The following is a 26,295-nucleotide window of genomic DNA, read 5'->3' on the forward strand; positions in this document are numbered from 1 at the left end:
CTCTGGGTCTTACTACACCTCCACCCCACCCCCGCCGTCTCGGGGGTTCCACAGCCCTGCTCTCAAGTCTTTGTCCCACCTCTGCCCTCAGGTCACTCGCAGGGCCTTCTCCACTGGCTCTCGGGGTCTGTGCCCCCCACCTCCCTCTCTCTCAGGCCTCCTGAGTCCCTGGTCCCTCTTGTCCCCACTGGGCCAGACTCCTGCTCCCAGCTGCCCTGCTGGGCTGGGGGAGGGCTGGAGTGTGGGTTCCCGGCACAGCTGGGCCCTTAAGTTCCCCAGAAAGCTCTCTCTCCCGCCTTCCCCCATCACACACATTGTTCCTCTCTGGCTGTTTTTTCCCGTCCAGGACCCTCCAAGGCCAAACCAGGGCTGACTGGCAGTGACTACTGCCCTGCCCTCTCCAGCTGGGGAAACTGAGTCGGGGGGGGGTGTTGGAGGGGGATAGAGTTCTTTTTTTAAAATTTTTATTTATTTATTTATTTATTTTTGGCTGCGTTGGGTCTTTGTTGCTGCGCGTGGGCTTTCTCTAGTTGCGGCAAGCGGGGGCTACTCTTCGTTGTGGTGCGCGGGCTTCTCATTGCGGTGGCTTCTCTTGTTGCAGAGCATGGGCTCTAGGCACACGGGCTTCAGTAGTTGTGGCTCGCGGGCTCTAGAGCGCAGGCTCAGTAGTTGTGGTGCACGGGGTTAGTTGCTCCGCAGCATGTGGGATCTTCCCAGACCAGGGGACCAGAGCTCAAACCTGTGTCCCCTGCATTGGCAGGCGGATTCTTAACCTCTGCACCACCAGGGAAGTCCGGGGATAGAGTTCTTTGTGGGGGTGGGTGCCTGCTTCCTCCCCCAGCCTGGCTCGGAGCTCGGGGGGTTCCCACCCTCTGCCCCACTTTACGGAGATGCACACTGAGGCCCCACTAGCCTGCTTCACAACTCCCCAGGGGCTGTCTGTTCAGCCCCTGCTGGCGACATGGTGTCTACACGTGCCTGCCCTTCCTTTCCCAAGAGTTGCTGGTCCCCCAGGTCTCTGTCCATACGATCTGGATCACCGGAGACGGAATCCCAGGCTTTTCTTTCCTTGGCCCTCCTACACCTGCTTCAGTACAGCTGGAGCGCTAGGCCTGCCTGCACCACACACCCGTCTACACCTATTCCTCTTCTACCAGGAGGGTGTTAGGGCCCAGACTCTCTCTACAACTTCAGGTGGCTGTCTTTGCCACCTGTCCCAATTGCCAATGTCCCACATTGCCCAGCCCCCTCTCTGGAAGTCGCCTGTCCCCTGAGACTTAACGCTAGTCGGGTCCCTGACAGAGATGAGGGTGAGTTCGCATCTAAGTAGCCTAGCGCTTCCCCGCCCCCACCCCTTTCCTGGAAGCCCGAAGCTGCGACGTCACTTGCAGGTGTCAGCTGCCCCGCCCCTCCTCCCTCCGCCTTAAAGGGGTCGCGTCTCCCGAGGCCTCCCAGGAGCGTAGATAGCACCTCGGCGGGACCCGTGAGGGCTCCGTGGCCGCGGTGCGGGAGGTGGGCGTCCGGATCCTAATCTTGCCCTTCTGGCATGGTGTGGCTCTTGGCCTCCGTTTTCTCGGCCTGAGAAGTGGGGACGTCCGGATTCCTCGCACTAAAGCAGTCTCTCAGAGGGCATTTTCCAGGCCCGGGAAGGGGGCGGGGCCGCAGCCCAGAGGAGCAGCTTCCCCCACCGGCTTCTCGGACCCCGCCCGCCCCACCCCCACGATGACCGCCCACATCCTCCTGCTGTTGCTCCTCGCCTCCTCTACCCTGGGGGACCCGGACTCCGCGGGCAGGTGAGAAACGCCGGTGGCAGCGGGGACAGAGCCGGAGGGAGACGCGAGGGGCGTGCGACCTCTCTAGGCGGTTTTCCGCTTCGGTGGAATGGGAAGTTGATCAGGAAACGCGCCCGCCAATCTCGGAGTTCTGGGTCGCCCACAGGGCTCCATTTCTCGAGTGGATTGTTTGAACCCGCTCTTCTCCCACGCTCCATCCCCAGGCGGCCTCGGCACCAGGTCTCCCAGCTGCGCGGGCACCTCTGTTCACTGGGCACGTGCCAGACGCACCGCCTGCCAGAGATCATATACTGGCTCCGCTCTGCCTCCACCAAGGAGCTCTCAGGGAAGGCGGGCCGCAAGCCTCAGGATCCCCACAGCTATGGGCGCCGCCGGCGGCGCGCGGCCAGACTCCTGCTGCGTCTCCAGGACCCCAGCCTGCGGCAAGGAGGCCAGCTCAGTGCCCAGCTCGCTGGGTGATGTTGGGCACATCTCTTCTCGTCCCCTGGCTTCAGTCTACCCATCTGTGTATCGGGGCCGTGACCCCAAGTTTCTTTTCCCCTAACTCCACCTCCTGGGCTCTCCCCAGGCTGCGACTGGGCTGGACCACGTGCACACCGGACCCAGCATGGACAAAGAATATTAACGTCCAGAGCTGAATAAAACGAGAGTTCCATGTTTCAGTCTCTGCTTGTCTGTGCCCATTCTGGCCACCCAATCTGAGCCCGGTCCCTGAGCCCCTCCCCTTTACCCACGCACTTTTCCCCTCACGGAAGTCCCTCTAACTTGAATCCAATCTGCTGTAGCACCTCCATGCCAACTTAATCCCTGCAGCTGCATCTTCCGTGGGTGGTTTTGGTGGGCCGACCTGACCCCAAAGCAGTCCTCCTCCCTCCCCTGGGTGGTAGGGCTGAGATTCACTCTGGCTCCCACGCGCGTGGGCTGTGAGTTACAAGCTGAGCTTCCTTCCTCAAAGAGAAAGAAAAGAGACAAAGAGTGGACTGGGGAGCCGAGGAAACTGGGGTTCGGAGGAGAGGTGCTGCGTAGAACGGGGGAGGCCCAATGGTGGAGAATCAGGCGGGTAGGAGTCTGTGGGCTGGGGATCGAACGGAGGGAGGGGATTGGACGCTGGGATTCGAAGGGGGCGGGAACTGAGCGCGGGGATTGGAAAGGGGCGGGGATAGAAGATTGGAAGGGGGCGGGGATAAAACCTGGGACTTGAATACCCGGCGAGGCACCCGTGAGACAGAAATCCGGGTTCCTGGATGTTGGATAGTCGGAGGCGGACAGGTGCTCCGGAGGCCCATCGACCAAGTCTTGGACTCATAGTCACTGGGATTGGACATATGCAAGCGGGAGGCTTGAGTCCGGTGCTCTAAATCGGGGGTCGGGGGGGTGTACTCGGGCTTGGTCTCCAGGATCCAATCGGCGGACCCCTGACTCAGCGTGGTAAGTGCCGGACTGGAGGGGCCCGAGCTCCTGCGGGGGCTGGAGGATTGTGTCTTGGGTTGGGAGTGCGGGCCTCTCCATCACTTGTCCTCGACGCTCGCCTCTGCTCTCAGCCTCAGCATCCCTGCCAGCGAGGCATGCGCAGTAGGGTGCTTCCCCCCATCCCCTTCAGCCCGGGGGCGGGGGGAGGGGACGCTGGGCTACCCCAGAGCGTATGAATTTATAGAGAACCCCCACCCAACTCCCCCCTCACTCCCACCCCCCAGCCCCAGCCTTGGAATGGGAAGCGGAAATGGAGTGGACAATGCCAACGTCTGGCAGGTGTTCATTTCAAATGGGTTTGGGACTAATGTTTTTCCCGAGATCCCGCAACTCACCCTGGACCGGTTTCCCGCCCCGACCCCCGAATCTTGAAAGGCCCTTGTGGGGGGGGGGCACTGTCCCCGCACGATGTTCTCGGAATAGCCACAAAAGGGGTTAACGCAAATTATCCCTCCTGCCTTTCTGTGCGTTCACAGACGTCCCCAATTGAAGTCCCCCCAATACCGGAGTCTTCAGCCAGGACCCTCAAGACCCCTCAGGTGGTTAGGGAAGGGTGAGCTGGCGTCCTATATTCCTGGGTCTGCGGAGAAGGGGCTGGGGGTCTGGAGAATGACCCTCTGTCCTCCTCCCAGGGCTGTAGCGTGACATGGCTGAAGCGCACCAGGCCGTGGGCTTCCGACCCTCGCTGACTTCGGACGCGGGAGAAATGGAGCTCAGTGCCCCGATGTTGCAGGAGATCTACCTCTCCGGACTGCGCTCTTGGAAAAGGCATCTGTCCCGTTTCTGGGTGAGGAGGGCTGCGGCTTGGTTTCCTCCCAGGAATCCAGTTACCTGCTTCCGGGATGCCTAAGGCTCCCTTCCGGCATCCTGGTGGTCCCACTTCTGGGATCCTGTCACCCCTTCTGGGAATTTTGGTGTCTACTTCAGGACCCCTTAAAGCCATTTCCGGGTTCTCTATGGCTCACTTCCGGGATCCTCAACCTCACCTACTGGGAACTACCATTCACCTCTTGTAGCCACTTCCTGGAAGCCCTTCCCACTCTCCCCACACCCACAAACACAACTTCCACCCCAATTTCTAGAACTCAGTCCCCTTACCGTTCCCTTTCATCTCTAGCTCTAAACGAGGTGCTTCCCGTTCCAGAACCCCATGGCCTGATCAACATCTTGGGTAGACCACACCCCAATCCTGAAGGCCCCCCTTTCCCATAGTCCTTACCCACTGGGTCTGAGAGGCCCCTCCTTGCCCCTGCTGTGAACCTCCAGTACCCTCTCCAGTATGTGGCACACCCTCCCTACGGTTCTGAGATGTGAACCTCCGCTGTCTGTATCCTCTAGTTACTCATCACCACAAACCCTGCTGCCCCAGCTCTGGAAAAGCCAAGCTCCTGCTCCTTGCCCTTGCCCTAGAATGCCCTAGAATGCCCACATCTACACAGAGCCCACGTCAGCCCCAGACTCCCCGGTTCTAGAACTCTGGCACCATCTACGTATGGAGCCTCCCTGCTGGTCATACCGTCTTTCTGTGAACACAGGTCTTGAACACCTGTGGGGTCTGCCAGGACTGAGTTTGAATCCTGGCTCTGCCACTGACTAGCTGTGTGGCCTTGGGCAGGCACGTTGCTCTGAGACTCAGGTTCCCCACATGTGAAACAGGAGTGATGGTAGCACCTCCCTCACAGGACAGTTTCGAGGATTAAACGAATTCTTACATGTAAGCCCTGAGCCAAGTGCTTGGCCCATGGCAAGTGCTGAGTAAGGGTTAGCTTTAGATTATAATATTGTTTGTCATTTACCAAATATCTGTGGAGCATTTGTTAAGGGCCTGGCACTGTTTGGAGCACTGGGGACATGGCAGGGAGCAAGACGGACAGATCTGCCCTCATGGAGCTCTTGATCAAGCTGGAGGAGAAGGCAATAAAGAAGATAAATAAGCAAACCATGGAGTATTTTAGGTGGTGTCGTGCTATGGAGGAAGATAAAGCAGGCAGGGAAGAAGGAGCATGGAGGTGTTATAATAAAACCAGGGGGCAGCCCAGGAGGATCTCTGGAAGCTGAGACATTTGAGCAGGGTGGATCACACTTCTATGGCCATATTGGTTGTTAAAATGGTTATTAAAATAGAGATGTATCTGCTCCAGTGAGTAAATAGCCACTAACCCAAAGCCCCAGAGAGACCCTGCCCCTGGAGCCCCCTGCACCTCAGGCCAACCCAGCAGTTAAAATGTTAACCTGTGGTTAAATACACACATTTATATATATACACATAAATAGACACTTAAACTAAGATCTAATTATATACAGAAAAATGCACAGATTTGTTTTAAGTGTACAGTCCTTGAATTTTGTAATATCTTTGTAACGGGTATAATACCTGTGTAACCAACTCCCCATCAAGACAGCACTGCCATCATTCTAGGATGTTCCTTCGAGCTCCTTTCCAGCGAGCACTCCCTACCTCACCCTCACTGCAAGGCAACCACTGTTCTGATTTCCATGCTTATAGATGGATTTGGACTGGTGTTGCTGTGTCGAATATTTTGACTGTCACCCCTGTATTTGAGTCACCTCTGAAGCTCTTTTCTGACTCATGTCACCTGTTGCCAATGGCCCCCACCAGACCCTCATATTAGTATTAATTGATAATTGTAATAATGACAACTCTTGCCTTTCTATCGCATAGCTGCCTCTCTCCCTGATGGTCACGTGGAGCTCTCACATCCTTCCTCTCCAATCTGGGACCCCAGGAACCACCCTGAAGCCGTAGCTCCTGGAACTTGGTCCCAAGATGGGGGCTGTGCCCTCAGCAATGCCAGAGCTGTAATTCCATAGACTCATTGCCAAACCTTACTTTCTTTTTTTTTTTTAATTTATTTATTTAATTTATTTATTTTTGGTTGCGTTGGGTCTTTGTTGCTGCACGCAGGCTTTCTCTAGTTGCGGCGAGCGGGGGCTACTCTTCGTTGCAGTGCGTGGGCTTATTGTGGTGGCTTCTCTTGTTGCGGAGCACAGGCTCTAGGCATGCAGGCTTCAGTAGTTGTGGCACGCAGGCTCAGTAGTTTTGCACGGTCTTAGTTGCTCTGCGGCATGTGGGATCTTCCCGGACCAGGGCTCGAACCCGTGACCCCTGCATTGGCAGGCAGATTCTTAACCACTGCGCCACCAGGGAAGCCCTAAACCTTACTTTCTTCACGTAAAAAATGGGAACCTTGACAGTCCCTACCTCAAGGGATTGTTGTAAGCATTAGTTGTCTTAGCAGAAGGCCTGGCTCACAGAAGTGACCACTCCAGCATCACGATTCTTGTCTTACGTGCCACGTAGGTGCTGTGTAGCCTCCAGCATGTTAGTAACTTCTCTGAGCTTCTGCTTTCTCATTTCTAAAATCAAACTAGGTAGTAATGTGTCTCAGGCTCTGTACCAACCAAGCCCTTTGACTCTGTTGCTCATCTGGTCCTCATTAGGACTTTTTGTTTTTGGCCGCGCCGCGCGGCTTGTGGGGTCTTAGTTCCCCAACCAGGGATCGAACACGCGCTCCCTGCAGTGGAAGCGTGGAGTCTTAACCTCTGGACTGCCAGGGAAGTCCCATTAGGGCCTTCTAAGATAAGCCTATCATTAGTCCCGTTTTACAGATGGGGAAACAGAAGCCCAGAGAGGTGCTTTCACTTTTCCCAGGTCACACAGCTGCTAAGATGCAGAAGTAGAGGCAGAGCTAGAATTAGCAGTCTGGCTCTGGAGTCCATGCTGAGGCCCCACTACCCTGGGGTGCTTTTCTAGAATGTGATCTCAATATCTATGCCAAAAGAGCTGTTGTGAATTATGTGCAGTGGGTCACTTGGGCCAAGCATGTGGCATGGCATCCGGCACTTAGTGGGTGGTTCATTGGCAGGAGATTTGAGTGTCATCTGAAATCATTTCCAAATGAATATGAAATTCTGAGATACGGCAGACTTCAGAGTTCGGTGCCTTGTGGTTCATCCTGGTGCATTAGGGTCACAAGGCATCCCGGATGGTTTAAGTGATTGACAGTGGACCCTGGAGCCAGGGAACCTGGGTTCAAATCCTACCTCCACCACTTCCTGGCCATGTAGCCTTCGACGAGTTCTTCAAACTTCCTATCTCCTCAGTTTCCTCACCCATATGATGAAGATAATAATAATTTCTATCTTACTGAGTGCAGGGGAACGAAATAATTTAATGATGCTCCTTGTACTTGGGAAGTGCTATGGAGACATTTCCTGTTATTAGGATGCCCCTCTTCTATTGCAATACAGAGCCCTAGATAGAAGAACTGAAAATTTCTTTTAAAAAGAAAAATTAAACAACAAAAATAACCACATTTGCCAGTAACCTTTTCCTGCCAAGCCAAAGGGAGACTGTCAAGTAACTACATCTCCAGTGAGAAGTAGATTAGCAACAGAGAGGATCATCATAATAATTATTGAGCACCTACAGTGTGCCTGGCTATGAGCTATGCAATTTAACATTCTGCTCCCCCCACCCCGAGCCCTTTGCTTTATTTTTCTCCATAGCACCTCTCGTCATCCGACCCACTTCACTAAAGCCTTTACTTATGTAGGTATTGTCTCTATCCCCCATAAGAGCAGGAATCTTGCTGTCTTGTCACTGCTGTTGGACTGCAGTAAGCATTTGTGGAATATTTCCTCATCCAGCCCTTGTGACAGCCCTATGAGCCAAGTACTGGGATTGTTCCCATTCTACAGATGAGGAAACTGAGACAGAGAGGTAAAGTCACTTGCTTGTGGTCACTCAACTAGGTAGTGACAGAGCAGAGATCTGAACCCAGAGGGTGGGGACTCCAGAGCCCAAGGTCTAAACCATGATCTCTGAGGCCTTCTTGGTCATTATAATGTGGGAAGAGGAGAGGGAGTGGTTTCTTGAGTCCTGGTGGTGATACCAAAACCAACAGTAGCTCTTATCCCGGCTTAACCATGCTCTCTGTGTGACTTTGAACCTACGTGTTTTCTTTTGTAAAAAGAGAACATCTTAGTACCTACTTCACGGGGTTGTTGGGAGTTAACTAAAGAGTTAAGCCTTGCAAAGGGCACCTGGCATGTAGTAAGTGCTCATTAAATGTTAGTCAACTCTTGGGGCTTCCCTGGTGGCTCAGTGGTTAAGGATCCGCCTGCCAATGCAGGGGACACGGGTTCGAGCCCTGGCCCAGGAAGATCCCACATGCCGTGGAGCAACTAAGCCCGCGAGCCACAACTACTGAGCCCACGTGCCACAACTACTGAAGCCTGCGCGCCTAGAGCCCGTGCTCCTCAGCAAGAGAAGCCACCACAATGAGAAGCCCGCGCACCACAACGAAGAGTAGCCCCCGCTCGCCGCAACTAGAGAAAGCCTGCAGGCAGCAACAAAGACCCAACGCAGCCAAAAATAAATAAATAAATAAATAAAAATTTAAAAAGAAATGTTAGTCAACTCTAGCATGCTTCCCTGGGAGTCTGATTAGTTACCCAACACTTTCATTCATTCCTCAGTCATCCCATGGCCAGCTCCTGAGCTCTGGACACTGCTGTATATGGGATACCAGTTTGCTTTTTTGACAGTTTCACCTTCGGGGTCCTGCCTGGGAGTAACCTCTCCTCCGGGGAGCCCTCCCTGACTCCTTCAGGCTGAGCAACCTGCCCTATCCTATCGCCATTAGTACTCACTTCATTCTGGTCTGACCTCCCTGGGGGCAAGACCCAGATGTGTCTGTTCCCCACGGCGTCTGGTGCACCCAGCTCAGTGCTGAATCAACATCTAAGAATGGTGCTGAGCAGATGGGATAATTGATTGAATAGGTGCCCTTTCCTCTCCGCAGAACGATTTTCTCACAGGTGTGTTCCCTGCTAGCCCCCTCAGCTGGCTGTTCCTCTTCAGTGCAATCCAGCTTGCCTGGTTCCTCCAGCTGGATCCTTCCTTAGGACTGATGGAGAAAATCAAAGAGTTGCTGCCAGACTGGTGAGGTTTCCCACTTCAGCCCAGTAACCTCCTAATCCCTTTCCCTCCACCCAGTAAGTTTCTCTATCAGCATGTATGCCGGTTAAAGAAAAGTAACCCTTGAGACTTACTTGGGGTGAGATAAATAAAGGTACAGACTCAAGTAAAAGGAGGTGATTTCCTCTCTTGTCTCTGTACATTTTCCATCCTGGCTGCTTCTTGCTAAAGGGGATGGTGGCAAACTAGACAATATCCAGTTATGGTTATATATACTAATGGAAGTATGAACTCTGCTAATCTACAGTTGTGTAGTCTTGGGCAAGAGACCTCACCATTCTTGGTGTCAGGGTCTTCACCTGTAATGTGGGGATAATAATAATTGCTTCTTAGGGTGGTTGGAGGAATTAAACAAAACCATGCATGTGGAATATTCAGTACAGTACTAGGAGGTTATTAAATGGGAGTGGTTGAATTATTATAGTTGTTGGGGAAGGTTTGGAAACCAGATGTGGGTGATGTGGCAGGTTCTAACTCTTGGATTAGTCCTCCTGGGGAAGAAGGTTCAAACTTTGTGCAGACGGCCTCAAAGGGCAGATCCAGGATCAGACGTAGAAATTTCTAGGAAGGCTAGATTTACCCACAGAGGGGAAGTGACTCGCCCCGAGTCCTCCAGGTGGGACTTGCTCACAGCCTGTCTGATTGCAACTTTGCAAACATGTTGATTTACTGTATCTTTAGACCAGCATTTCCTGAACTTGAGTTTGTATTGAAGTCACCTGGAAGGCTTGTTACAACACTGATTGCTAGCCTGAACGCCAAGAGATGGAGATCATGGGGCCCAGAAAGTTGCATTTCTAACAAGCTCCCAGGTGGTCCTGATGCTGCTGGTCCAAGGACCACACATGGAGAACCACTGCCTTACAGTGTAATTTGATCTGGTATATTTCAATAGAAATACCAGCCCTTATTTATTAAGCACCTGCCAATTTCCATGGGAATTGATTTTAGAAACTTGGTGTCTCCGCAGTCCTGGGAGGAGACGGTGGGTGTACCGAGAGAAAATCACACCTAGCACTTCACAAATGAGGAAACTGGACTTTTTCTGACCAACTCTAATGCTACAGGATATTCCTCCAACAGCTAAAAGATCAGAGTCAGAGAGTGTTAGGAACGGCAGGCGCCGGGTGGGGCTGGAGGGGAGGGATGTTCTGAGGCCAGGAGACCCAGGCTTATACTCTTTTTCTCTATCCCCCCACCCCAGGGGTGGACAGCATCACAGGCTTCGGGGGGTCCTGGCGGCCGCGCTGTTTGCTTCGTGTCTGTGGGGAGCTCTGATCTTCACGCTTCATGTGGCCCTGAGGCTACTTCTGTCCTACCACGGCTGGCTCCTCCAACCCCACGGAGCCATGTCCTCACGCACCAAGACCTGGCTGGTATGGGAGGGGCAGAGCCCTGCTCAAACTCTCTCTGCCCCATTCTCTCTGTGGGTTGCCACCCCGCTACCCCCAACACCTGGATGCCGGGCTGCAGTGAGGAGTTTAATGAACAACTAATTTTCTGCCAGGCCCTGGTTCGCATCTTCTCCGGCCGCCACCCAATGCTCTTCAGTTACCAACGCTCCCTGCCGCGTCAGCCTGTGCCCTCCGTGCAGGACACCGTGCGCAAGGTGGGCCAGGTCCCCGGGGATGGGGCGGAGGCTGCTGAGCAGTGGGGTGTGACCTGCCGTCTTCCCCTCCTTGCCCCTCAGTATCTGGAGTCTGTCCGACCCGTCCTCTCCGACGAGGACTTCGACTGGACCGCGGCCCTAGCCCGGGAATTCCTGAGGCTGCAGGCGTCACTGCTGCAGTGGTACCTTCAGCTCAAGTCCTGGTGGGCGTCCAATTACGTGAGTACCGCATCCTGTAGGCAAAGGTTCTGAGCCGGCCCTCCTAACCCTGCGAGTTTTTCGCCCCGCCCCACGCCCCGCCCACAACCCCCAGACCCAGCGGAGATTGGAGCTTCACTCCAGAAGTGAGAACATTCTGAGCCCCACCCCCACGCTCCAATAGTTTAAACCCAGCCCCAGATGGCTTCAATATTCTGAGCTCCTCCCTCCTCTCCCATATTCTGGAACCCGTCCATCCTGTGCCAACATTTTGAGCCCCGTTCCCCCATGCTCCCGCATTCTGAGCCCGGCTCTTCAATAATCTAAGCTCCGCTTCCAGGGTCCGCCCACATCCAGAGCGCCGCCCCCAACCCTCCGATATTTAAACCAGAATTCCGGGCCCTTTCCAACATTTCAGCCCCTCCTCTGGCCTGCCGAGTCTCTAAGCCCCGCCCCCAGTTCTTGTTTCCTCTCCCCTGTCTGGGCAAAGACGCCAAACGGGCTTCTACTATGATTTCAGGAGCTAGAGCCCTAGAACGCACTCTGAGTTGAGATCCTTGGGAAACCGAGGCATAGAACCAGTAAACGAGTCACCCTGTAAGCGGCTTCCAGGCCTCCCATTCCGTAGGAAGCCACAAATACCTGTCAGGCAGCATGTGATGAGGTGGAGGTAGGAAGAAGAGACAGATGTATCACTTTTTTAGATTTCACATATAAGTGATACCATATAATATTTGTCTTTCTTTGACTTACCTCACTTAGTATGATAATCTCTAAATCCATCCATGTTGTGCAAATGGCAATATTTCATTCTTTTTTATGCAAGCCTTAGTGGTTTTTTTTTTTTTCCATAAATTTATTTATTTTTGGCTGCTTTGGTTCTTTGTTGCTGTGCACGGCTTTCTCTAGTTGCGACCACCAGCAGGGGCTACTCTTCGTTGAGGTGCGCGGGCTTCGCACTGCGGTGGCTTCGCCTGTTGCGGAGCACGGGCTCTAGGCGCGCAGGCTTCAGTAGTTGTGTCATGCAGGCTCAGTAGTTGTGGCTCGCAGGCTCTAGAACGCAGGCTCAGTAGTTGTGGCGCACGGGCCCAGTTGCTCGGCGGCATGTGGGATCTTCCCGGACCAGGGCTCGAACCTGTGTCCCCTCCATTGGCAGGCGGATTCTTAACAACTGTGCCACCAGGAAAGCCCAACAAGCCTTAGTTTTAAGGTTTTTTTTTTTTTTCCTTTCATGCTCTTGGACCAGATTCTGCTCTTAAAAAATAATATATATATATACACATATAAATAATATAGCAATTATATAATATATAAATTATATAAATATGTGTTGTTTATTATATATAAATAATGTATATACACATCATATTATATATATTTCATTGTACCTCTAAGGCACTGCCAGTTATAACATACACCATTATCTTATGGACAACTAAGGGAAAAGAACTAAAGTCTAACACAGTGCTTTCTTATCACTTATTATATAGGTCGATCCTCATTATTCATGCATTCTGTATTTGCAGATTTGCCGACTTGCTAAAATGTATTTGTAACCCCAAATCAGTATTCATGGCACTTTCATAGTTATTCACGGACATGCGCAGGATGGCAAAAATTTTGGCTTGCCCGATGTGCACGTTCCCAGCTGAGATGGAACAGGGCTGGAAGGAACCTAACCCTGATTTCCCCTTGGAACAATGGCTCAGTGTTCGCTAATCAGCTTTCACTGCCACTTTATAGGACATAACGACAGCGAGTAATGAGAATCAACTGTATACCTTAAAACAGCTCAGACTTACTTAGACATAGATTTGTATCAACTATCACTCCCAAGCAAGCTCAGAAAAACGGGAATGTAAATTGTAATAAATTGGCCTAAGCATCCCTAAGACTTTCACGCTCAGAATCCATCTCTTCTCAATTGCTTTTTGATTCAGACTTGTCCATATCTTCCTGCTTTCCGCACAGCTTCATCCTCTGTGTTGTCAAGAACCTTGACAATGTAGCATTTCCTGAAAGATCCTATAATGTACCTAAAGCCATTGGTGCAGAGCACTAAAGTGGCCTTTATTAAAACCAGATTAATTTTTGCTTTGCTTTGGAGATTTTCTGATTCATCACCACCTCCCCAACGCCCCTCCCCACCATCCCCCCTCCCCGACCTCCCATCCCAACAGTTGGGTTCCTGGAAGTTAAAATCTTGCTCCACAATTATCTCTAGGATTTTCTTCTGAGTCATAGACTTTAGCAAGCTTTGATGCTGGTGAGGCTTTTCTTTGAAAAAAATGGTACATGATATGCATATAATGTTACAATTTTTTTTTTTTTTTTTTTTTTGGCCAGGCCACAGGGGCATGCAGGATCTTAGTTTCCGACCAGGGATTGAACCCATGCCCCTTTCAGTGGAAGTGCAGAGTCCTAACCACTGGACAGCCAGGGAATTCCACAATATTATACATATAGTATTGTAAAATACACAAATCTTACATGTACAGCTTAATGAAGTTTTATGTATGCATATAACCAGATAACCCCTGGCTAGGTCAAGATATAGAACTTTTCTACCATTTGCTGGAAACTTATGGATTTTTCCAGAAGATGTTGCACATTCCCAGGGAATGACAACTACATCCTGCCTAGTCTAAGTGTAAGGAAGTGTAGGATGCCATCAACTTTAAGACGCAAGCAAACATGTATGTCTTCATAGATTCTATGCGATTCTGTGACATAGAAGAAAGAAAAACATCTAGAAAACATTCAAGTCCTCTCTGACTACCTCCCTTTAATTCTTGTTTCTCCCACCATCGCCTGTGAGAAACACTTTGGTCAGAGTCTTTTCTGAGTGTATATATACATATATTTATACCCAGGGGGATATATATATATATATATATATATATAAGTATATAATTTTTATTTATAATATATAATTTTAAAGTATTTAGTAATATGTTATATATCATATAACACATTAATATTTAATATTATAATAAAACATAAATATATATAATTTTAATTGTGATTAAAATATACATAATATAAAATTTGTCACTGTAACCATTTTTCAGTGTACAATTCAGTGGTACTAAGTACAGTCACAGTGTTGTGTAACCATCACTACTATCTCTCTCTAGAACTTTTTCATCATCCCAAACAGAAACTCTGTGTCCACTAAGCAAAATTTCCCTATTCTCACTTCCCCAAAGCCCCAGGTAACCTCTGTTCTACTTTGTCTCTCTGAATTGGCTTATTTTAGATTCTTCATAGAAATGGAATTTGTCCTTTTGTGTCTGAGTCATTTCACTTAGCATAATGTTTTCAGGGTTCGTCTATGCTGTAGCCCCAAAGACTTAGAACTTCATTCCTTTTTATATTAACATTCCATCGTATGGATAGACCACATTCTGGTTGTCTATTCATCCACTTGGTGGACAGGTTGGGTCTTAGTAGTATTTTTTTAAATAAAATGGGATCGTTTCATATATCTTGTTGTGTGCCTATCCTTTTTCACTCTGCAGCCTGTCTTGGTACTCATTCTCTGTCAGTAATATAGATGTAACTTTTTAAAATAATTAATTAATTAATTTTTGACTGCGTTGGGTCTTCATTGCTGCACGCGGGCTTTCTCTAGTTGCGGCGAGCGGGGGCTACTCTTCGTTGCGGCGCGCGGGCTTCTCATTGAGGTGGCTTCTCTTGTTGCAGAGCACAGGCTCTAGGCGCGTGTGCTTCAGTAGTTGTGGCACGTGGGCTCAGTGGTTGTGGTGCACGGGCTTAGTTGCTCCACGGCATGTGGGATCGTCCCGGACCAGGGCTCGAAACCGTGTTCCCTGCATTGGCAGGCGGATTCTTAACCACTGTGCCGCCGGGCAAGCCCCGATGTAACTTATTTTTAACAGCTATGAAGTATTCCGTAACATGAGGGTTACATGGTTTAGCTAACTGATCCCCCATCGATGGACTTCTAGGTTATTGCTAGTTATTGATCTTGATGCCTCCTTCATTGAGCTCCACCCTCCCTGTTTGCCATAGCAAAGTCTTGGGGGGCTCCCCTCCCCCACTCACCCCCCCGTACCTTGACCCCAGCCACCGCAGCTGTGTGTCTCTCTGCCCCACTCCTAGGTCAGTGACTGGTGGGAAGAATTCGTGTACCTGCGCTCCCGGAACTCACTGATGGTGAATAGCAACTATTATATGATGGTGAGAAGGGGAGAAGGAGGTTAGGAACCGGGCCGGGGATGGGGTTCATAGTTCCTGGGGTCTAGGGTTGGGGTGTCTGGGTAGAATGTGGGGTTTAGGGTCAGTGACCTCAATCACAATCTGGATTTCACCATCCTGCCTCTGTTGGGATCAAGACCTGTGTTTGGGGTCAGTGCGCCCATCAGAGGCAAACCTGACCCCAGGCGTTTTGCTATCCCCTGGACCGGCCCGCAGGACTTCCTGTATGTCACGCCCACTCCCGTGCAGGCCGCCCGTGCGGGGAACGCGGTCCACGCCCTCCTCCTGTACCGCCACCGCCTGAACCGCCAGGAGATCCTGCCGGTAAGAGGGCTGCCCCCGCGGGCTGGGGACAGAGGCTGTGGTCCTGAGACCATGAGGCCACGTGGGTCCTGGAAAGCAGTTCATGGGCCCATGACCTCCTGCAGACTTTGCTGATGGGAATGCGGCCCTTGTGCTCTGCCCAGTATGAGAAGATATTCAACACCACGCGAATTCCCGGGGTCCACAAAGGTGAGCCCCCTCTCCCCTCCTCACTGATAGAGGCAGAACAGTGTAGTGGCTAAGAGCATGCTCTCTGGAGCCAGCCTGCCTGGGTTCAAATACCAGCTCTGTAACTCCCAAGCTGTGTGACCTTGGGCAAATTACTACCCTCTCTGAGCTTCAGTTTCCTCTTCTCTAAAATGGGATAATAAGGGTACCTAGGATGGTGAGGATTAAAGGAGTGTGTCGGACAGTGCTAGCCACTTGGTAAGTGCCTAATAAAGGTCGTTATTTATTTATTTAGTTTTTGGATTATAACTGCTTTACAATGTTGTGTTAGTTTCTGCTGTACAATAAAGTGAATCAGCTATATGTATACATATATCCCCTTCCTCTTGGACTCCCGCCCCCTATCCCACCCGTCTAGGTCATCACAGAGCACGTTATTCTTATAATGTATCACCCCTAGACCACATCCGCCACCTCCGTGACAGCAGACACGTGGCCGTCTTCCACCGGGGCCGATTCTTCCGCGTGGGGACCCACTCCCAAAGCGGCCTGCTTTCCCCGCGGGCCTTGGAGCAGCAGTTCCAGCGAATCCTGGACGACCCCTCTCCTGCCTGCCCCCACGAGGAGCATCTGGCGGCCTTGACCGCTGCTCCGAGGTGAGGGTCAGAGATCTGGGGGCCCGGAGGCCCAGCCAGCATCTTGAGGTTGCAGGCTGGGTGGAGGCTGGGCAGGGTAGAGAGTTAGCCGGAACTCACGCACTCCCCCGACAGGGACATGTGGGCCCAGGTGCGGAGGTCCCTGAAGACCCAGGCCCAGGAGGCCCTGGAGGCCGTCGAAGGGGCTGCTTTCTTTGTATCACTCGACTCTGAGCCCGCGGGGCTCACCAGGGAGGACCCCGCAGCTTCCTTAGACGCCTACGCCCACGCCCTGCTGGCCGGCAGGGGCCACGACCGGTGAGTCAGCCTAGGGATTTGGACCCCACCCCACATGTGACCCCAGACCCAATGCATTGAGACCTGGGGACCTCTGGAGCAGATAACTGCTAGACCTGGGACCCCCAGATCCAGAACTGCAGATCTAAGGACCACCAAACCCCTGACCTGGACCCTCAGACCTTGAGAAACTCTAGACCTGGGACTCCAGACTCAGAATCTCAGACCCAGTGACCCCAGATCTGAGGATTAACAAATGCCAAACCTGGGACCCCTAGACCCAGAGACCTGCAGCTAGACCCCAAGCCTGGGGACCTCAGACTCAGAACTGCAAACCATGGAATCCTCAGACCTTAATGCAGGCACCCCAAAGCCAGGACCTCGCACCTGGCACCCCGCCTACGTAGAGATCCTCAGACAACTTCCTTGATGCCCATCAGGCACCACTCTGATTTCTGAGGCTCCTGGGAGAGTCCGCCTAAGCTCTCAGCACCCGTAAACCCTGAACCTTTTTTATCACATTCTTTCAAAAGCCCTGAACTCTCCAAACCTGAGACACATCTCAGAGACCATCAGTACCTCCACCTTCTTAGAGCTCCCCATACCAGGACCCCAGCCCCGATTCCTAGATCTCCCCACGGAAACCCCCGAGTTCCCACAGAGAGCCCCCCGACGTCCCTCCTGGCCTCTTTGGTGAATACTCTGAACTCTCCCCCCGCAGCTGGTTTGACAAATCCTTCTCCTTAATCGTCTTCTCCAACGGGAAGCTGGGCCTCAGCGTGGAGCACTCGTGGGCTGACTGCCCCATCTCAGGACACATGTGGGAGGTATGGCAGCTGGCCGGCCCCCCCCGGGGGCCTAATCCCCCCCCCATTTCCAAAGACCTTCCTCTCCAGCGCCTTAAGGTCAGAGGAAAAATGGAGGCTCAGAGAGAGGCAGAGACCAGACCAGGGTCGCCCTGCAGCAAAAAAGGGTGTCTGGGATTATGACCTTTCTTTCTCTCTCTCTCTTTTTTTCTTTGGCTGTGCCACACGGCTTGTGGGATCTGAGTTCCCCAGTCAGGGATCGAACCCAGGCTCCAGCAGTGAAAGCGCCGAGTCCTAACCATGGGCCACCAGGGAATTCCCTATGACCTTTCTTTGACGAATGGGCATTTGGGGCTCAGAGAAAGGAAGTGATTTGCCCAGAGTCACAGAATCAGAAGTTGCAGAGCGAGAATAAGAATCCAGAATGCTCTGAGACCAGAGTGTGAGTGAGGCCTTCCAACCATATCATACGCACACTGAGTCAGACCTATCTCCCAGCTCTGGTTTGCTGTGTGACCTTCAGCAAGTTACTCCCCTCCTCTGAGCCTCAGTTTCTGCTTCATCAGGTGAAAAGCTTGGATTTTCTTTTATCTTTAAGCTCCCCTCCAGTCCTGAGAAGCTTAGCATCTCTATTTTCTCTATTTCACTTAGTACCTAAATCATAAGGGGTGGTGTCTGCACCCCACCAGTTTCCCAGTCTTCCGTGGTGTTGCATGAGGGGTTAGCTGGGATCCAGGGTGCGGATCAGGCATGTATGAGGGGAAGGGAGGTTGCTTCCAGATCTTGAGAGCAGCCCCAGGTAAGCACTGAGTCTTCTGTGCCTGTTTATTGTTTATAAAATGGGAATTTGCCTTTGATTATATTGGTAAATGACACTCTCAATTCAATTTAACCTCAGACCCTCAAGACACTGCCTGTCATCTGTCATCTCTGCATATTGACTTTGAACAAAGAGATGTCACATAGAGTAAGATAAAGAGAAGTGGAAACTCTAAGGCATGAAGTGAGAGGTTCTTCTTCTCATTTAGTTCTAATGTCAAAATGGGGATCTTAATCCCTTCTTTCTAGGGAGAAATTAAGTGGGAGGCTGGCCCGTAGTAGGTGCTCCATCAGGACTGATTTAAAACATTTAACCACCAGCAGGGCATGGGTACCACTCAATCAGAAGGAATGCTGACCCCTAGAAGCCCATGCTATGCCCAGCTTTCTCTCTCCTGTCCTAGGATCATGGCGGGGGTTGTCTTGGGAGGGCTGGGGCAGCCATTGGTGGCTCTTTATCCACCTGTCAGAAGTACAAGGGCAGTAAGCACCGAGTATTAGTATTAGCCTTGCTCTCAATGAGTATGACCCCAAGAACCCACCTGTGACCATCAGAGGTTTCTGTTTCTCAAGGATTGTCCCTGACCCCCTTAAGAAGGGACTTAAGAGGTCCCTGGTTAGATGTCCCTTGGTCCAGAGGGAGGAGGACTCTGACAGCTTCCATTTGTACACAGTTCACTCTGGCCACAGAATGCTTTCAGCTGGGCTACTCGGCAGACGGTCACTGCAAGGGACACCCTGACCCCTCACTGCCCCAGCCCCAGCGGCTGCACTGGGACCTTCCAGACAAGGTTAGGCCTGGTTTCTAGGCCTCTCTTCCAAGTCCCCAAATTCCTGGCTTTGACTCTAACCTCATCCCCACCGCAATCTCAACCGAAAAATCAACCCCATCCCTAACCCAACACCAAACCCACACCCCATCCCCCAAAAAGCCCCAACCTCAGACCCCAACCCTATCTTCAGCCTAACCCCATCCCAACCACATCCCCAAATGCAAACCCACCCCACACTAACCCTCTTCCCACCACCCAACCCCACGCTCAGCCCCAATCCCATCTCCATCCCCAGCGTCAACTTAGTTCTATCCCCACTCAAACCCAACTTCATCTCCACCCCAAACTCATCTCCATCCCCACCTCCATTGCTATTCTTAAATTCCATTCCATCTCCAACCCTAACCCCATCCTCAACCCTAACCCCATCCCATACCCAACCCTAACCCCATCCTCAACCCTAACCCCATCCCATACCCAACCCTAACCCCATCCTCAACCCTAACCCCATCCCATACCCAACCCTAACTCCATCCTCACGCTAACCCTAACTCCATCCTCAACCCTAACCCCATCCCATACCCAACCCTAACTCCATCCTCAACCCTAACCCCATCCCATACCCAACCCTAACTCCATCCTCACCCTAACCCCATCCCATACCCAATCCCAGCTCATATCCCATCCTATACCCAATCCCAACCCCATCCCCAGCTCCAATTCAGTCCTCATTTTCAACCCCATTCCCCATCCTATCCCTATCCCCAACCCCAATCCTATCCCGACCTTCACTGCCAGCCCCAGCTCCATCTTTAACCTAGCCTTTCAGCTCCATTCCCTTCTTTGTCCCCTTTTCCATATTCCACCCCAACCTCACTCCATTCCCATCACTTCCAGCCCCATTCCCAGCTCTAACCTACCCCTATCTGTAACCCCTGGCCATTCCTCCCTCCTCCTTCTCTGGCAGATCCATCTATCCATCTCTCTAGCCCTGAGGGGAGCCAAGACCTTGTCTGGAAACATCGACTGCCACGTCTTCCCCTTCTCCCACTTCGGCAAGAGCTTCATCAAACGCTGCCACCTCTCTTCAGACAGCTTCATCCAGATGGCTTTGCAGCTGGCCTACTTTCGGGTCAGTTGGGTTCCCGACCCCCACCCCCTCTCAGGACCTCAGTTCACCTGGGCCCCCAAGACCCGCCGCATTGACCCCTTTAATGACTTCTTGGTTATTGCCATGGTGGGTCCGCCATCTTGATTTCTCTCTCCCAATCACATGTCCATGGGTAGGAGGAGCTGGAGGTCCAGACAGAGGTGGGTCAAGTCCGTGAAGACTTCCTGAGCCTAGCTGACAGGCTCCTCTCCTCCTTGTCCCCAGGACAGGGGTCAATTCTGCCTGACTTATGAGTCGACCATGACTCGCTTGTTCCTGGAAGGGCGGACAGAGACGGTGCGTTCTTGCACGAGGGAGGCCTGCAACTTTGTGAAAGCCATGGAGGACAAAGAGAAGACAGTGGGTGTGGGCCTCGCTTGAGGCTTCAGTCATTTCCACATACTCATTCACACATTTACAAACTTTTAAGGAGCACCTTCTCAGGTCCAAGCTCCGTGATGGGACAGGGGAGGAACCAAGCCCGGTCTCTGACCTCAAGGAGCTCACTGATGGGGGGAGACAGAGGTAGTTCAGCACAGTGTGATACATGCTTTAATGGGGGTCACACAGAGGGCACTGGGGGAGCACCCAAGAGGGAGCCCTGGTTCCACAGTGTAGGTCTCTTTATTTAACCTCTGTGTGACCTTGTGCCTTTCATTTGTACCATTCTTCATGTTCCCTATATAACCTCTCTGCTCAGAACCCCCCAGGCACCTCTGTTGCCTCTCCCCCCAACTTACGAAGTATTGTGGTTCAATGGAAGGAGTTTGGGCCCTAGAGTCAGACAGCCCTGGGAATCCACCTGATTCTGCCTTGCTGTGTGACCCTGGGCAAGTGACTTCCCCTCTCTGTGCCTGTTTCCCTTCTGCAAAATAGAGTTGATATCTCTGCCTTGCAGGGATGTTGCAAGCTGGGTTGAGGCCGGGGGTGTGACAGGCCTCAGCAGTAAGCCCACTTCCTGTCTTTCCATGACCTGTGACCTCCCCGGGGACCCCAGGACCCACAGTGCCTCGCCCTGTTCCGCTTGGCGGTGGACAAGCACCAAGCCCTGCTGAAGGCAGCGATGAGTGGACAGGGGGTCGACCGCCACCTCTTTGCTCTCTACATCGTGTCCCAATTCCTCCACCTGCAGTCTCCCTTCCTGGACCAGGTTGGGGTGCAGGGAAAGGGTTAAAGAGGGAAGTGGCAAACCACTGGAGAAGGGAGGCACTTCCGGGCAAGGAGGGTGATGTTGGAAAATGGAGGTATCAGCAGAGGAGAGAGTTAGGGAGACCCAGGAAAGAAAGGAAGAGAGAGCGGAGAGGGAAAAGGGGCCAGGAAAGAGGGGCGTGGTTATGGAAAGAAACGCGAGGGGCGTGGTCAGAAAGGAGAGGGGCGGGGTCAGGGCTTGAAAGGGAGAGGGGCGTAGTTGGGGGAGGGGGGACAAGGAGAGAGGGCGGGTTCTGGGAGAAGGTAAGAGGGGTGTGGTCAAAAGGGAGAAGAGCAGAGGGGTGACGTCAGGAAGCGGAGGGGCAGAACGGCACAGATTTAAGGGAAATAGGCAGTTCAGCCAAGGCGGCGCGGACCTGTGGGTCAGTTTGTCTTTATTGCACACGTGACCGACTTCTGTCCCTCAGGTTCGCTCGGAGCAGTGGCAGCTGGCCACCAGCCAGATTCCTGTTCAGCAAATCCACCTGTTCGACGTCCACAGTTACCCCGACTATGTTTCCTCTGGTGGTGGATTCGGGCCTGTGAGTGGAACTGGGCCCTGAGGAGGGAGGAGGGGGCTGGGCGTCCGCACTCCTACCTAGTGGGGGTGGGGAGGGGGACCAGGGGCTATGTTGTTGCCCTCACTCTGTCCCTGTCAAGGCTGATGACCATGGTTATGGTGTTTCCTACATCTTCATGGGGGATGATGTGATCACCTTCCACATCTCCAGCAAAAAATCAAGCACAAGAACGGTGAGACTGACCCACCCCCGCCCCTTCCTCCCTCGGGACTCCCACTTCCCTGCTCTCCTACAGCCTAGGAGTGCAGACTCCCAGCTCCCGACCATCCCATGATCCAGGAGTCCTAATACCCAAACCCCTCATCCCTCAGACCCAGGAGCAGGGACCCCAGCCCTCTTGTTTCTCAGCCCCTGGGAGCTTCTCTCCCAGCTTCTCCTGGACGTGACACATCTCTCCTTCCAGGACTCCCACCGGCTGGGGCAGCACATCGAGGATGCATTGTTGGACGTGGCCGCCCTTTTCCAGGAGGGGCAGCGTCGTAAGCGCAGAGGTTTAGCGGAGGAGGGCTCGGAGCACAGCCGTGACTCTCTCCCCTGCCATACCAGGGGCTCCAGGGCACCCACGACAGCCACTAACTTTTGACACCTTCCAGAGGGGAGCTGGTCTCCCCAGGAACTAGGGGGAAGGTCTCTATGGCTGGGCTGGTGCAGGACAGAAGCAGCTTGTTTGGGTTTGGGAATCCCACATCTGGTCTAATAAAGATGTGTGTGCTGGGGATGTGGTGTCCGCCGTTCTCTCGAGCTGGGCAGGGATGGGAGAGGTGAGGGTCAGGGTGGAGGAGGAGAAAAGTTCCCATCCATCTCCAGGCCCCACCATGAATTCCCGGTTACAATCACCACGTCAGCTATAACCCCCAACACCTGCCCAATTTACTGCATCCCCAGCTCCAGTCATACCAAACCCAACCATTCAAGGCCCATCCCAGTCAGACAACCCCACGAGCTCTCATGAGCTCAGGTGCAACACCAACTGCCCACCCTAAACTTCTTTTTTTTAATATTTTCTTGGCCAGGCTGCAGGGCATGTGGGCGCTTAGTTCCCCGACCACGGATCGAACCTGCGCCCCTTGCATTGGAAGCGCAGAGTCTTAACCACTAGACCACCAGGGAAGTCCCTGCCCACCCTAAACTTAAAGGTTGACATCTCCTAAATGAATCCCCCAGGATTCTTATTACTTCTAGAGGCTGCCCACATTCCTAGGTTATGACCCCATCTTCCATCTTCACAGCTAGCATTGCTGCATCCCTCTGTGGCTTTCTCCTCTAGTCATACCTGCTGTGACTGACTCCTGCCATCACCTTTCTTCTAAGGACCCTTGTGGTCCTTAGGACCCTTGTAGTTAGACTGAGCCCACCCAGATACTCCAGGATTAGCTCCTAATCTTAAAACCAACTGATTAGCAACCTTAATTCCATCTGCGACCTAATTCCCCTTTGCCATGCAGCATAACACATGCACAGGGTCCAGGGACTAGGAGGTGGGCATCTTTGGGGGAACCATTGTTCTGCGTACCACAGGGGCATAGATGAAACCAGACTGGCCACGAGTTGATAAGTAGTGAAACTAGGGGAAAGGTCATTGGGATGGGGATGGTTCATCATATTATCTTACTTTTTTTGGGTCATTTTTTAAAACTGACGTATGGTTGATTTACAGTGTTCGTTAGAGATTGTCCTACTTTTGTAGATGCCTAAAAATTCCATGACAAAGAGTTAAATGAGGGGGCTTCCTGGCGGTCCAGTGGTTAAGACGCCGCACTTCCACTGCAGGGAGCACGGGTTCAATCCCTGGTTGGGGAACTAAGATCCCACATGCTGTGCTGGGCAGGGGGGGCCAAAAAAAAAAGTTAAATTCAAGGTTATTGAGCTTTAAAAAAAAAAGAATTAAATGAGTGAAAATACTGCTCAGCTTTTTCCCTCCTTTGTCTGCTGATTATAAGGAACACCTCCCCACTCCAGCCTGTCCAATATAGTCATAAGCGGGGGCAATCATAAGCGGGGGGGGGGCGGTGAATGTCACGGGGGTCTGACCCACCTGCTTATGCAGCTTATTTGTGTCTTCTGGTCCTGCTAATGCCTGATCTAGGATCCACCTCCCGATGGATCACTGTTGGATCCGCCCACCCTGAAATACTTGGGGGTTCCAACAGAATAAACTCACGATGGGCCACGCTGGCTGCATGTCATGTGATATCCTGTGTTCTGATCCTCCATCTCTATCGGCTCAGTAGCACACCAGGAGTTCCTCTGGAACATGGTGCATGGCCTTGCTTCACAACCCTGGGGTCGACACTGTGCTTTCTCTGTCAGGAGAATCCTTGGCAGAAACTGTGTGTGACATCTTTGCCAATCTACAGATATTTCTGGGCCCCATGACCCAATCGGCAGGGCTGCTTGCATTGCAGCTTGTACCTACTGCAGGTCTTTTCCTGGTCTGGGAGTCACTCAAAGCTAGAAGTCTTCCGTGTCACCCAAAAAATGGATCAGAGCAGTATTTCCCAGTGTAGAATATGCTTCCTCCAAAACCTGAAGATGCCTGAGCCCGTAGGATGAAGAGCGTGGGCTTCTTTCTTAATGGTAAGATGCAGCATTTGTCCTTCCCTTTCCAGTAGGTACTGCCCACTCCTCAGATGGCCGGGCTCCTAAAACCTTCACTGATGTGATAGGTCCCTGAAACTTTGTAAAGTTTATTTCCCATCCCCTGGACAGCATGTGTCTTATCAATACCTCCAGTGCACTTCCTGCTTCTTGTTTATCCAGTCTGATTAACGTGATATTATTGATAGGGTGAACTAATGTGGTGTTTTGAGGAACGTTTAAGCCAGTACTGTGAGCCACACATGTAATTAAAATTTGTTAACATCGCGTAAACTTGGCTTGGAGGACAGTAATGTTAAGATGTCCATACTATCCAAAGCGATCTACAGATTTGATGCAATTCCTATCAAAATCCAGTGATTTTTTTTATCAAAATAGAAAAAATCCAACCTAAAATTCATATGGAATCTCAAGGGACACTGAATAGCCAAAACAATCTTGAAAAAGAGGAACAAAGTTTGAGATCTCACACTTCCAGATTTCAAAAGTTATTATAAATCTACAGTAATCGAAACAGTGTGGTACTGGCCAATAAAGGCAGACATATGGAACAATGGAATAGAATAGAGAGCCCAGAAATAAACCCTGGTATGAAAGGTTGCCAAGACCGTTCAGTGGGGGAAAGGACAGTCTTCAACAAATGGTGTTAGGAAAACTGGATATCCATGTGCAAAAGAACAAAGTTGGAGCCTTATCTGACACCATATACAAAAATGGACTCAAAATTAAAGACCTAAATGTAAGAGCTAAAACTATAAAACTCCTTTTTTTTTTTTTTTCTGCAAAAAGCTTTATTTTTTCCATATGGTCCATGGCTGGGGAGAGGGCTCCAGTGTGGTTAACAAGCTGCCTACTGGCTGCAGAAAGGGGCTTCAGGCAGAAGCCCTGACATCAGGGGGTCTCCTCAAAGTCTGCTGGGCTCTGCAGGCTCCTAGTCGTGCTTGAGGGTGAGCCTTTCAAAGAAATGCTCGCCCAGCCCAGCCTGGGGACCAGCCAGCTTGCGGAGGTCGATCAGGTGATCGCCCATCTTCTGGATGAATTTCACCTGCTCATCTAGTAAGTGGCTCCAGGAAGTCGCAGAGATGGGGGTCTACATGGGCAGAACCCAGGACATGCAGATCCACAAGGGCCTGGTTCAGGTTCTTCTCCGTGAACACAGCGGCTTCCACAGCGTCCTGGGTTTTACCCTACCACCAGGTCCTGGGTTTTACCCTACTCATCTTGGGACAGCTTCTGCACGTCCTGGAAGAGGGCGCAGCCGCCATGCTGGTTTTGCATTTTCAAGAGACGCTCGGCGCCCTTGAGCTTCTCTTCGGCCAATTCGCAGAAAACGTGGCCTACGCCCTCCAGAGTCAAATCCTCCTGGTGGAAAGAGAAGCCCTGCGGGAAGAGATGGCGGGAATAACGGTTAGCAGGAGGCGGGGCCAGGCATGCAGACTCCGCCTTCTGACTATCCAACAGGACAAAGAAGGCCAGCGCGTGCGCAGAGGGCCGGAGGTGCGCAGCTGAGGGGAACTTGGGCTGGGGGCGTCCTGGGGACCCACACCAGAGAGAGGTAGGTGTAGGAGGCCCGCAAATGCATGTTGACCAGGCGGTTGACGGCGGCCTCCACCTCGGTGGAATAATTCTGACGAATCTGGGAGCTCATGGTTGATTGGTAATAA

General features: G+C 52.0%; 2 protein-coding genes and 1 pseudogene across 5 annotated transcripts; 2 read left to right on the top strand and 1 right to left on the bottom strand.

Annotated features, from left to right (window-relative positions):
* The first annotated feature begins 1,434 nt into the window (after positions 1–1,434).
* Positions 1,435–2,455, top strand: ADM5 (adrenomedullin 5 (putative)). Its single transcript, XM_061173444.1, has 2 exons — positions 1,435–1,793; positions 1,997–2,455. Exons 1-2 carry the CDS (start codon positions 1,723–1,725, stop codon positions 2,250–2,252), a joined length of 327 nt encoding a protein of 108 aa, XP_061029427.1. The 5' UTR covers positions 1,435–1,722; the 3' UTR covers positions 2,253–2,455.
* A 1,452-nt stretch (positions 2,456–3,907) lies between these two features.
* Positions 3,908–22,742, top strand: CPT1C (carnitine palmitoyltransferase 1C). 4 transcript variants are annotated; one of them, XM_061172599.1, is made up of 18 exons: positions 3,908–4,050; positions 9,092–9,231; positions 10,472–10,643; positions 10,775–10,876; positions 10,958–11,095; positions 15,197–15,274; positions 15,509–15,616; positions 15,721–15,805; positions 16,245–16,440; positions 16,555–16,737; positions 17,438–17,543; positions 19,016–19,132; positions 20,082–20,246; positions 20,490–20,624; positions 21,262–21,414; positions 21,881–21,994; positions 22,113–22,205; positions 22,437–22,742. In XM_061172599.1, exons 1-18 carry the CDS (start codon positions 3,910–3,912, stop codon positions 22,614–22,616), a joined length of 2,406 nt encoding a protein of 801 aa, XP_061028582.1. In that variant the 5' UTR covers positions 3,908–3,909; the 3' UTR covers positions 22,617–22,742. The 4 variants fall into 4 exon arrangements, with proteins under 4 accessions (XP_061028582.1, XP_061028583.1, XP_061028584.1 ...); XM_061172600.1 differs by having other exon boundaries at positions 15,542–15,616; XM_061172601.1 differs by lacking the exon at positions 20,490–20,624.
* Positions 22,743–25,522: 2,780 nt separating this feature from the next.
* Positions 25,523–26,295, bottom strand: LOC133077727 (ferritin light chain-like; annotated as a pseudogene).

Source organism: Eubalaena glacialis, chromosome 18 (genome assembly GCF_028564815.1).
Source record: "Eubalaena glacialis isolate mEubGla1 chromosome 18, mEubGla1.1.hap2.+ XY, whole genome shotgun sequence".
Lineage (NCBI taxonomy): Eukaryota > Metazoa > Chordata > Mammalia > Artiodactyla > Balaenidae > Eubalaena > Eubalaena glacialis.

Excerpts from the sequence above, each read along its gene's own strand:
- ADM5 (XM_061173444.1), top strand. The coding sequence starts at position 1,723 with ATGACCGCCCACATCCTCCTGCTGTTGCTCCTCGCCTCCTCTACCCTG. Across the intron at positions 1,794-1,996 it reads GACCCGGACTCCGCGGGCAG|GCGGCCTCGGCACCAGGTCT; the intron begins GTGAGAAACGCC and ends CTCCATCCCCAG.
- CPT1C (XM_061172599.1), top strand. The coding sequence starts at position 3,910 with ATGGCTGAAGCGCACCAGGCCGTGGGCTTCCGACCCTCGCTGACTTCG. Across the intron at positions 15,275-15,508 it reads ATAGCAACTATTATATGATG|GACTTCCTGTATGTCACGCC; the intron begins GTGAGAAGGGGA and ends ACCGGCCCGCAG. Across the intron at positions 21,415-21,880 it reads AGTCTCCCTTCCTGGACCAG|GTTCGCTCGGAGCAGTGGCA; the intron begins GTTGGGGTGCAG and ends TCTGTCCCTCAG.